The 11,263-nt window shown below is 54.2% G+C and overlaps 4 protein-coding genes across 4 annotated transcripts; 2 read left to right on the plus strand and 2 right to left on the minus strand.

The window, feature by feature from the left end:
- Window positions 1-655: 655 nt before the first annotated feature.
- C8A04DRAFT_41000 (uncharacterized protein) lies at window positions 656-1,162 on the minus strand (the record flags this gene model as incomplete). The annotated part of the gene is made up of 1 exon (XM_062785141.1): window positions 656-1,162. The coding sequence occupies one exon, from the start codon at window positions 1,160-1,162 to the stop codon at window positions 656-658; it is 507 nt and encodes a 168-aa protein (XP_062632451.1).
- A 1,778-nt stretch (window positions 1,163-2,940) lies between these two features.
- Window positions 2,941-4,412, plus strand: C8A04DRAFT_33457 (uncharacterized protein; the record flags this gene model as incomplete). Its single annotated transcript, XM_062782471.1, has 3 exons — window positions 2,941-3,735; window positions 3,799-4,026; window positions 4,101-4,412. The coding sequence occupies 3 exons, from the start codon at window positions 2,941-2,943 to the stop codon at window positions 4,410-4,412; spliced, it is 1,335 nt and encodes a 444-aa protein (XP_062632452.1).
- A 2,908-nt stretch (window positions 4,413-7,320) lies between these two features.
- On the plus strand, window positions 7,321-7,641 carry C8A04DRAFT_33458 (uncharacterized protein; the record flags this gene model as incomplete). The annotated part of the gene is made up of 2 exons (XM_062782472.1): window positions 7,321-7,431; window positions 7,492-7,641. 2 exons carry the CDS (start codon window positions 7,321-7,323, stop codon window positions 7,639-7,641), a joined length of 261 nt encoding a protein of 86 aa, XP_062632453.1.
- Window positions 7,642-8,205: 564 nt separating this feature from the next.
- C8A04DRAFT_16177 (ankyrin repeat-containing domain protein) lies at window positions 8,206-9,774 on the minus strand (the record flags this gene model as incomplete). The annotated part of the gene is made up of 2 exons (XM_062778754.1): window positions 8,206-9,241; window positions 9,341-9,774. 2 exons carry the CDS (start codon window positions 9,772-9,774, stop codon window positions 8,206-8,208), a joined length of 1,470 nt encoding a protein of 489 aa, XP_062632454.1.
- Window positions 9,775-11,263: the final 1,489 nt, after the last annotated feature.

Raw genomic sequence — 11,263 nt, forward strand, 5'->3', positions numbered from 1 at the left:
CAGGGGCTTATGCAAATGTGATCTTATTATGCGGTCGGCTCCCGGACCGGTCGGGCGGGTGACCCCGTGACTTCTCTTTCACTGCTGACTCCTGTGAAATTCAAGACCAACCGCTTTATTGGAGCTGGAAACTGTTTCTGTTTTTCTTTTTTCTTTTTTTTTCTTAACGGGGATCGAAAGTTTGAGGAGTAAAATGAGATACATCCAGCGGAGCCGGCAACATGAGTGGCCTTCTAGAACGCCATACAGGGAGAACAATCGCCCTCAAATAAGCCCAAGGCCGTAAGTTGCCTCTTGGGTTATCATCGAGACCCCCATTCGTTCGACAAGAACTCCACTTCTCCCACCAAGATTATCCATGTTGCTAACCGGACCAAGCCGAAGCGACTTTGCCGGCTTACTAAACGTTGATAGATCTTACAGCTGTAAGGGCGTCGTGTAAAGTAGATCTAACGTTTTGAGATCAGCTTTTAGTTCCTAGCAATTCGATGTGATTTCAAGGCAGGCTTCGCCCGTTGATGATGAATTGAGTAATGTTTCGAACATTCACCCTGAATCATCAATATCAAATATATTGGACAGAATAGAGCCAACATCGCGATATCCTGTCCTCTCACAACTCATCTTTTTTCGATAATACACTCCTCCCGCCCACTCATACACCCATCGTAACCAACTCCTGCTTCACCAAAACCGGCACACGTTCCGCCTTCAACCCCCAAGAACACACCCCACTCCCCCCACACACGCCACTCATATTGTCCCCAACATGAAAGCTCTCCGTCCCCACAAACACGCCCCCCTCTGCCCCCTTATTCTGCGTAAACTCCAATCGAAAATTCGTCGTCGGCGACGAGGGATTACCGTTGTTGGCCTCCAGAATGCGAAGGCTCCACAGCTGACCAGGCACCTCTGAGCATTTGTATACTACGTCACCGTATGGGTACGGCTCGAATGCTTCGAAAGTGGCGACGCAGATGGCCGCGGGTACGACGGCGTCGTTGGGGTCGGAGATGGTCGTATTGAGGACGCTGGTGGTGGTGCTGTTCGGACGGCCGGAGGGGCTGAAGGTGCCGAGACGGGAGACTTGCCAGGGTTGGAGGGGGGCGGTTGCTGTGGCTAGGGAGGCAAGGCCAAGTAGGGCCAGGAGGGTGAACTGCATTTTTGGTGGTGGTGAAGTGCGGTGTTGTAAGGTTGTTCTGATTGCTTGTGCAGATACACGAGCTCCGGGGTAGTTGCAAAAATCCAGAGGGCGACGTTGACTTTTAAACCAAATCAACTCAACATGACAAGGGACCATGTCGCCAGCTCGGACATCACCTGCATGCCAAGGCGCGTGGTGGTCGACACAGCTGCGACCAAGAATAGACGTGAGAACAACACTGGACGCATCCTAACCTAACGATGGCGAAGGATTGGATCACGGCTAAAACGTGGTGCGACACAAGATATGCGAGGACCCTGCCGCGGTACACCGCCGAGCCAAACACCTCGTATTTCAGTGTTCTCTCATCGTATCCATGCTTAACTCAAGTATGGCGGACGTTGGACTGTAACGCTGAAATGTAATGTTGTGTGAGAGTCACCGAAGCAATGGTATGTAGCACCCGCTTCTGTATGTCAATGAATCGTTAGAGTAAGCGCGAGTAATTGAAGATAAACCAGTGAAACCAAATGATCCAGTTTCAAAAGGAATGATAGTAGATTAATTCGACCAAATATGTAAGATAGCGCTCACAAGATCGGGGAATAATTATTTGTCCGATGATTGGATCAGTTAAACTCTGAAAAGGAAGACTCACGTTAAGGTTGAGATCCATTGCGCCATTCGGTCACTCCCGAGCCTCAGCGCAGCTGACACCGGCCCTCTGATCAATCAGTTTGGTACGAAATACACAGCTAGGGCGTTCAAGATTAGTTAGTCGCTCGTGAGTAGTCGGTTCGTCAAGCTATTTCATTCCTATATTTTTCATTCCCCTCGATAAAATGAATCTATCAATGGTATGATTAAGCTTCCAATAAAGTTCATCGTCGTTCGTTTGGAAGTTTTGTTTGCGGTAAATTACTCCTGCACCGGTTGTTTACTCAAAAGCATCTCATTCCCCACCTCGGTGACCTAACATTCACCACAGGCGGCCTCCAAGACCACCAAGAACTTACCCCAAGCACGTTATCGTGATATTGGCCACCATCCCACCGGTTGCCTCTGAGACCCCATTCAAGCGCAATCTAGCGTCGCATCGCTCCGAAGCAAACCGCCACAGCTGAACATGGACCGTCGATATGCTTTTCTGCCAAGGCACTGCGCGGGGATCTGCAGGGACGGCAACCACTGCGGCTGGGTGCCTTGGCACACCACCAAACAAGCTCGCCAGCGCCCACTAACGAGCCAGTTGCCGGCGAGAATGACGCGGCCAGATCAGGCAGTTTTCAGCCGACGGTGGCATTCGCCAAACAGCCGAGCGGGCGGCTTTCTCCGCACTGCTTTTCTCTTGCTGAACAGGAAACCAGAAACTGGGCGAAGCTCGAAGCTCAGCGATGCATCGTCGGGTTTGGTGATGCAAGTTTCCGAGACCTGACCAATGACCGACAAGAAACTAGGACGATCGGGGCTGGAGATGCAGCAGGTTATGGAGTTTCTGGGAGCTCTGGTGGTGTGGACGCCAACGGACTTCGCCAGATTGCCCACGAGGCATCGGATCAGCAACAGGCAATCGGGAATGCAACCTACGTAAGGGGCGTGACGGTGTCACCCCGCTCTCCGTCTGGTGAGGGGATCAGGCGACGATAAGAGAGTTAGAGAGGTATAAGAGTCGGGTTGTCAGGCTGTTCTTTTGGAAGGGGTATTGCTTTTAAGTTCTAGATATTCCTCTGTCAATATTCGACACTGAACAACAACAATACAATACTCCCCAACAAAACAAACACCAAGTGACCAAAATGCAGTCCCACATCTGCTCCATCGTCCCCCCTTACCTCCTGCGGGGCATCGCCGAGAGCCAGTCCAACGACGACAAAGCCCGCCAAGGCGCCCGCAACTGTCTCGCCCACCGCGAGCGCGTCACCACCAAGCGCGCCGAGCGTTTCCGGCTGCTGAGCCAACCCCCCGCTACCCGCGCCGCCGCTAACATCCACCGCGGCCACCGCAACATCGTGCCCGAGGTGCTGTTGCAGCACATCGCCGACTCGGGCGATGTCGACGACAACACCAAGGCGCGCGCCCGCGGGGACATTGAGCGCACCCGTCGCGTGACTTCGGCGTACCAGAAGAGCCTCAAGGGTGAAAATGTTGACCAACCAGACCCCAAGGACGGTGGTGTCACTGCTACCAAGGCCGGCGGCAAAACCGGCGATGACAACACGGGTGATGACGCGCCCCCCAAGGACCCTGGATCGTCCGGTTTCTACCGCGCCGTGTACGACGCCAAGCACTCGGAGGACGAGTCGACCCTGCCCGGCGATGTGCTGCGCGTTGAGGGGCAGGCGGCCGTGAAGGACGAGACGGCCAACGCTGCGTTTGACAACGTCGGGCGCGTGCTGGAGTTCTACCTGGAGCAGTTCAAGTGGAAGAGCATTGATAACAAGAACCAACATGTCATCAGCTCGGTGCACTTTGGCCAGGCCTACGGCAACGCCTTCTGGGACCCCGAGATTGCGCAGATGGTGTTTGGTGATGGAGATGATTTCATTGGCAACTTTGCCACCTGCATCGATGTCATCGGGCATGAGCTGACGGTAAGAGAACTCACTCACCCATATCAGTAAGCTAGTCCTTGATTGGGAGACTGACAAGACCAGCACGCCGTGACGGAGCACACCAGCCCGCTCAACTACGACGCCCAGCCCGGCGCGCTCAACGAGCACGTCTCAGACGTCTTCGGCATCATGATCAAGCAAAAGTACGAGGACGAGACCGCCGACAAGGCCGACTGGCTCATTGGCGAAGGCTGCCTCCTCCCAGGCGTCAAGGGTGTTGCCCTCCGCAGCATGAAGGCTCCGGGAACCGCCTACGACGACCCGCGTTTTGTACGTCCATGTCCCCCGTTCTCCTATCCCTATTGATTCGGTGAGATTGCCGGACAGTATTAACAACCCCCCAGGGCAAGGACCCCCAACCAGCCAACATGTCCGACTACAAGCCGACGACCGACGACAACGGCGGCGTGCACCTGTACAGCGGCATCCCCAACAAGGCCTTCTACCTGGCCTCGGTCGCCTTCGGTGGCTACTCGTGGGAGAAGGCCGGGCAGATCTGGTGGAAGACCATGAGCGCCGGGCGCGTGCCCGCCAGCTGCACCTTTGTGCAGTTCGCTGATGCTACCGTGGATACGGCTGAGGAGCTGTTTGGGGCGGACGCGGCGAAGACGGTGCGGGATGCATGGAATCAAGTGGGCGTTACCAGGAAGAATTAGGTGACTATCGCAAGGTCATTTTCGAGATGAAGCCTGTATTTGTCGATTGTCGATTAGCAATTAGTTGTATTTCTTGGCTATTGCCATAATCATGCGATACCGTCCGCATGTAGAATCCGGGCAGGATTGATCGTCGATGTGTCTTGATCGCGTAGGTATGTACGTACAGGGGTCCAACCTCGTTGGCTATGCAGATGCGTTGATGACTGAGAGGATTCAGCTGCAATGGTAAACTAGCCGTCGTGTCTCCAGTCGTGTGCTTGAAATGGCATATGGTCTGCTTAAAGTTTCCCATATCGTACGATTATATTACAAGACCCCTACCCGCCTATCGCTTAGGTGCCCTATGCCTCTCGCCTGACCACCGTGCATATCAATGGTACGTTTTTTGGTAGCCGATCGACCGGCTGCAGAGCGCTAATGTGTGTGGTCTTGAAGATCTGGTGTCACATGGCTCTTGAAAGGACGACTCAGCCCCGGAAACGACATCCAGAGCGTGCGTGCTAGACGCCAATGCACCGCTCAAAGGCTTCAAATTGCATTCGAGGCCGAACTCGACGGCTAGAGAGAAAGAGGAGGGATACTGTGCCAAGTTTCCAACAACGGCGTTTTTAACATGTAGCTATTTTGATAGCCGCGGTAGCCGAAACAATTAGAGATGGAACGCTTATATACCCATATTAGACCTGCAGGCGGTGTGTCATAGCAAGTGGCGACTCGTTGGAGTTGGCTGTTGGTATCCCTTCTCTGGAAACGTCAACTGCTGCTAAGATGATTAGTCGGAAGCAAGTGGGTAATTTTTTGTCAGCTCGACTAGCAATCATTGAGCGCTAGCTAGTAATTATCTACCCATTCAGGAGCAGAATCTGGCTGTAGATACCTGCCGTGCGTTGGAAGTCCCAATGCCTAGGAGTGACATGAGTGAGGATGGAACGCTGCAGCTCCCAGCTGTTCGAGGCAACACAAGTGCGCCGGGCTGTTAGCTTGTCAAAGCTGCTCAGGTTCACCTTAACTGGGCTGGTAACTCTAAACACAGCTAGAGAGAAGCTAAACACCAGTAGTTTGGAGACATATCTCCCTCAGAAAAAGCCAGCCTCGGAAGTCCCACTCTGGCACCGCCCGCTGCGTGCAATCAAGTCATCACGCTGGGAGGATCCGGATCTACGGGGGGGAGTGGTTGGTGATCCGATTCGGGAAAGGCACCCCGGTGCGGCCTGGCGCTTGTTCGGGGCAAACTCCGAAGGCCCCGGCAAGTCGTTGCGTGGGGTCCGCGTGGTGATCCTGAGTGGGAGAATCACAAGGCTGCGTCGAAGTATTAGTCCCGTCTGGTTGGGCACCGTGTGCTTCTGTTGATCTCCGTTTCTCGAACGGTCCAGCCCCGGAATGGTACTGCTACGGAATATTGACATCTGTGATTATTTAATTTCTTGGACAGTTGCCCTCTTGCTAATAATTCACACTATCCTTCTCAGCAAGCTGAAAATTTGCCTCTGGCGCAACTCAACGAGGCTCGTTCATGCCCAACGATGGGGAAGATCGTGTGCTAAGGCGTCAGGTGGATGCCAATCCCCGGACAATAGCCAATGGCCCGCCAAGACCCGACGAGTCATCGCCGGGAAGTGTGATCCAACGAACAATAGGATCGTCCAGGAGGTTGCTGCCAAGCTGATATTGCTGCCCGGGATGTTCTTTGCCTTTGTTTCAATTGCACACTCTCTTTTCGGCGCTTAGCTCGGGGCTTTGATGGCGAAATGGTTCTATGAGACTGAGACTCGTGGACGGCCCCTGTCCTGGTGTCCCTTTTCTCGGCCGTGATGCGTTGTCAAGGTTGCCATGGGCTAGCTAGGATGGTAAAGCACATCGGGACGCTATGCCAAAAAGACAGAATGCTTATCGCCCGGAATCCGGAATGTGTGCATGAAGTGAATCGGTGGGGAAGCCCATTGGTTCCTTCCAAAAATCGAGAAGAATCCAAGGCTAGACATTTTGACTTCCGCCCGTGTGTTCACATCCGTCAGTCGCTGAAAAGTCCCGCATCTCATGCCCGAAATTCCTCACCAAGCCAATCAACAGACTGCGTGCCGCATGTTTTCCTTGGTCCCAACCGGCAATGGGCGGTCTCGCCGAGAAAGGCAAACCGCGTTGGTGCATCAGCATCAGGCCATCGAGCCATTGGACCATCTGCATCAGGCCATCAGCAATGGAAGCTGCAAACAACCTGGCCAAGCGGCATCCAGCGGCAGGAGCACTGAAGCAGCGGCATGCGCGGGTGCCCTCTCGTAGCAAACCTTCCCTCGGATGCCGCCCCGACCCACCGGGCCGAACCACTCCTGCCGCGTGCAGGATTTCACCGGTGAAAATCTCGTGCAGGCTCCATGCAGGCTGGGGTGGTCATGATCGTGCATCGATGCTGCGCGTCGTGCTGGCACCCTGGCTTTTGTACGGTGCCATCACTGCCGTGCCCCCCACCAGATGAGAAAACCTGGAGACAAGAACGGCATGTGACTTGGGGATCCATCCGTCTATCCTTCCACACAGCATGACGTTGTTAGTGTAATTTTGGGGATTGACTCCTTTCTTTCTTGCGCATTTTCGGATCACTATTCACCGGTGGTCCACCCTTTGTTGGAAATTCCGTCGAGATTGGTCACATTTTCTTCGCCCCTGCTATCGACAACCGGTACCTGGCTAAGGGAACGGAGATTCCTAGTGGAATGCCCACGAGTGCCAGGGACCGGTGTGAGAACCGAGATGGGGGGTAAAAAGTATATAAATCGAGCCACGATCCGGCAAGACGTGGTGGTTCTGAATCGTTTGCTTCTAGTGTAGAAATATTCTCCCTTCCGTTACGCCGCCTGAAGCTTACTGTTTTCCCGTCTCTCCGAGAGCACCTACTGTTGTATTTAACATGGAAAACTTCGGAACCCCGCTTAGCCCCGAAGGCCTCGACCTCGGGCTGGTGGTCCCGGAATACATCTCCCTCTTTCCCCACAGTGGAGAAGGCATCCTCAGTCTCCCGGTAAGTTTCGTCGACAACCAACACAGCACAAGATGCAGGCCACAATCTAACATTGCCCAGGTGCCAGGCGTCCGGTGCCCAACCTGCGCGGCCAACGGTGAAGAAGTCTGGGTGGTGCCCGGCCTTCTCTGCGCCAAGTGCCGAACACCCGCCCCAGATTCCAACCACGAGCTCGATTCGGCCCTCGGAGTTGACTCCGACGATTATTAACATACACTTCCGGAATGCCCGAACTTTTTCGGCCTGCATGTCATCATCCGCGGCAGGAGTGGTCCATCGGCTCTCACAAAGTCCGTCGGTCAGATAAGGCTGAGGATTGTTCGCTGGCTCGGTACCAGCCGCTGGGTGATGTGTGCCAAGGATGTCACCCTCCGGCTGGGGTACCGAGCCTCGATTGGGCTTGTCATTGGCTCGTCGGCTGGGTCTGTACGACGTTGTTCACCGGTTAAGGTCTTGTATGGATGGCACAAGAAGTCCGGGGTGCTTTCTGGGGTGGTGGGGGTTATCTGATTGTGTGTGGTAATGACACCGTGATACGTGATGTTTCAAGGGAGCCGAGGCATCAAGACTTGCTAGGGTTGGGACATTATATCGAGCAAGAACGCCAGTTTCGGAATGCAACTCGCTTCAAACTGTGGGTTCTCACTCTCACGAGAATGCCACACGTTCACGTTGCGACAATGCTACCGTCTACATTTAGAATTTCTTCATTCTTGTCGTTCATATTAATTATGAACAGTCTATTGTTTTCCAACAATGCAAGACGCTTAACCATCAACCCCTGTTCGTAACACCCCCCTGCAAGAGTAACCTCATCACATCAATACGCCCTCTCGTTTCCCCCGTAACCTCCATCGCAGCAACCACTGCCCCTAACGGCGTGACCTCTTCGTAAGAAGCCAAATTCATATCTGCCCCGGCAGCAAGCAACAACCGTACCACCTCCGCACACCCAGCCTCCGCAGCCCAATACAACGGTGTCCGACCATATCCATCCCGCACGTTCACCCTAGCGCCCAACTCCAGCAACACCCTGGTACAAGCATAATTCCCATGAGCCAGATGCAACGCCGACACGGGATTCCTCACCTTCCTCCCACCCTTGAACCCCCTTAGCCCCCCAACACCACCGACACCATCCCCATCCCCATCTCCCAAAACACCCTCGACGACCCCATCAACATCCGCTCCGCCCTCCCTCACCAACACCTCGACACACTCCGCCCGATCAGCCAACACCGCCACATGCAACGCCGTCTGGCCCTTCCCAGGCCGAAACCGATACCCACTGTACCCATACCCATTCCTTCCAGGGGTACTCGTACTCTTACCCTTCCCCCCCTCGGGCAACACCCTCCTCACATCCACCCCAGCCTCCCTAACAAGATACCTCACCACCCCCACGGCCCCGACCAAAACAGCCATACTGAGCACACTCTCCCCGCGACCCGTGGCTGGGTCCACACGTGTGGCGTTGACATCGGCCCCGCAGGCCTCGACGAGGAAACGCACCATGGCGAGCTGGGCGAGGGGCGTTTGGGGGCCTGCGGTCGGGGAACGGATGGTGGCCATTAGCGGGGTGATGCCGATGTGGTTGGGGGCGTTGATGTGGACGGGTGGGGGTGTCGGGGGTGCTCCGAGGGAGGTGGGAGAGGTAGACGTAGGGGAGTGGGCGTGGTTGAGGGAGGGGAGGATGGTGGGGAGGAGGTAGTGGGCTACTTTGGTGATGTCGAAGAAGGTGCAGGCTATGCAGAGGTCGGCTTGGAGGGCTAGGGATGGGGCAGTGGTGGTTGTGGGGGGTGATGGGGATCTTGGAGAGCTTGGCGAGCTTGGGGGAGTTGATGAAGTTGGTGAGTTTGTGGAAGAGGTTGGTGAGGACGATAATTTTGGTGATGGTGGTGGAGATAACGGCGAAAAGATTCGTGAGAGGTTGGGTAGTCGGGATGTTGACAATGACCGAGAACGTCGAAGTCTATTGGGGGATGGCCGTGCTGGGCTAGGCACGGACTCGGCGATTCGAGATGAGAGCACCGACTTCGTAAGAGCCGAGATCTGGGCCGCGAGAATGCTGTCTTGTGACTGCTCCCTCGACGGCTCATTGTTCCCGGCCTGCGCGCAACGGCATCCTGAGCCGTGGATTTGGATGCTAGGCAGACCGTCAGGGCCAGGAATCTCCCGGCACTCGCTCTTTCGAAGCCGTTTCGGCCGGGCCGTCCTGGTTTGCACGTGGGGTGGTGTCCATGATACCCGATTTGAGGGTTCTTCTTGGATTGTCCAGGATGTGAGGGCAGGCGAAGGCTGCCAGGAGCGATGACTGCGATGCCTGACAGAGGGAGGCGCCATTGTGTCGTTGACTCGTTGGTTTTCACTTGGATCTTTCTTGCCGACTTCTAATTACAACGAGCCGCTGGGATCTAGAGATTCTTAAACCTTAAATTTTCGACCTTCTCCCAGCTCTACTAGAAGCCCAACTTAAACCAAATCAACCCTTACCCCTCAGGACTATTGACGCAAAACAGCCCTACGACAACGTCCAGGCTGACTCCTGCACTGAGCCCACGCACTGCTCGCTTGGCGCGCGCCTGCGATAGGACGACAACACCGCCTTTTAGCGAGCGAGGCCTTCAGCTGAACGCACTAATACCAAATCAAGCCTCCGAGCGAGCCGCAGCCATGCGGTCGATGCATGAAGAACCGGAGACCGCTGCATCGCTGCATCGTTGCGTCCGCTGCCGGTGCCAGATTCGGAAATCGGTGCGAGCCATAAGCCGCTGCGTGGCAGTTTTGGCGCGTTTGTTGTTGGGTTTGAGGCGGACGGCGGACGGCGGTCGCGTTTGACGCCGGTGACGGACGCTGCGACACGTCACTTTGATGAAGCCGCTAATAACAAAACCCCTCAATCCGAATGGCGGAATTTTCGACCGGACGGGCGCGCGTGGGTTTCTGCCTTGCCAGTGGGACGGGACTGGACGGAATTGATGCCGCGTTTTTGGTGAGTCAATCGGCGGCAGGCATCAAAAGACGCCATTTGCGCTGCGATTAGGCACGAGGTTTGACAGCAATTGCCTATCGCTGGAAGATTTTGACAGAGGGGACGAGGGTGAGAGGGGCCAGAATCTGTCTTGTTGCCTCCTCTCTTTTTTTTCACATTTTTGTTCCTGTCGTTCTTCTTTCTCTTTGCTGTGTGCCCTGTGTTGTATTATCTTCGCACGCTCGCCATGGCCAAAAAAGCGGCAGACTAAAACAGAATAGCCCCTAATTAAGTCCAATCGAGTAACATTCGATCAAATCTCAATAGATTTCAAGTGATTTACTCTGTTTCGTCCTTTTTCATTTCATTTTTTTTTTTTTTTTTACTTTTTGATTCTCTTTCACTTTAATTATTTATTCTTTTTATCTTCTTTCCACTTTTTTATTTATTCTTTTGTTCTCTTCTTTCACTTTTGGTTATGGACCTCAGTGCTGCGTTTTTCTGAGAGTCACCCGGCGGCAGGCATCAGAAGACGCCATTTGCGGTGCCATTAAGGTAGGCACGAGGTTTGTCAGCGGGTTTGTCGCCCCGCTAACCCTAAGCCCCCCTTTTTGTAAAATTAAGTCTCGCCCAGCTGCTCGTGTTTCTGCTATTTCCTGGCGTATTTCCGGGCGTTGTAGGAGACTTGCCTCGCTGGTTTAACGTGGTCGTTGTAAAAGTTCGGGCCCTTGGGGTCCATGATTGGTTTGTATTTGGTGTTGAACTTCTTTCGGGGGTCTACATGACTAATTAAGTGTTATTCGCCCATAACGTGCTTTATAAGCGAGCGAGACATATAAGCGAGCGAGACACTTTTTACGA

The sequence above is a fragment of the Dichotomopilus funicola genome (assembly GCF_033296635.1).
Source record: "Dichotomopilus funicola strain CBS 141.50 unplaced genomic scaffold C8A04scaffold_152, whole genome shotgun sequence".
Lineage (NCBI taxonomy): Eukaryota > Fungi > Ascomycota > Sordariomycetes > Sordariales > Chaetomiaceae > Dichotomopilus > Dichotomopilus funicola.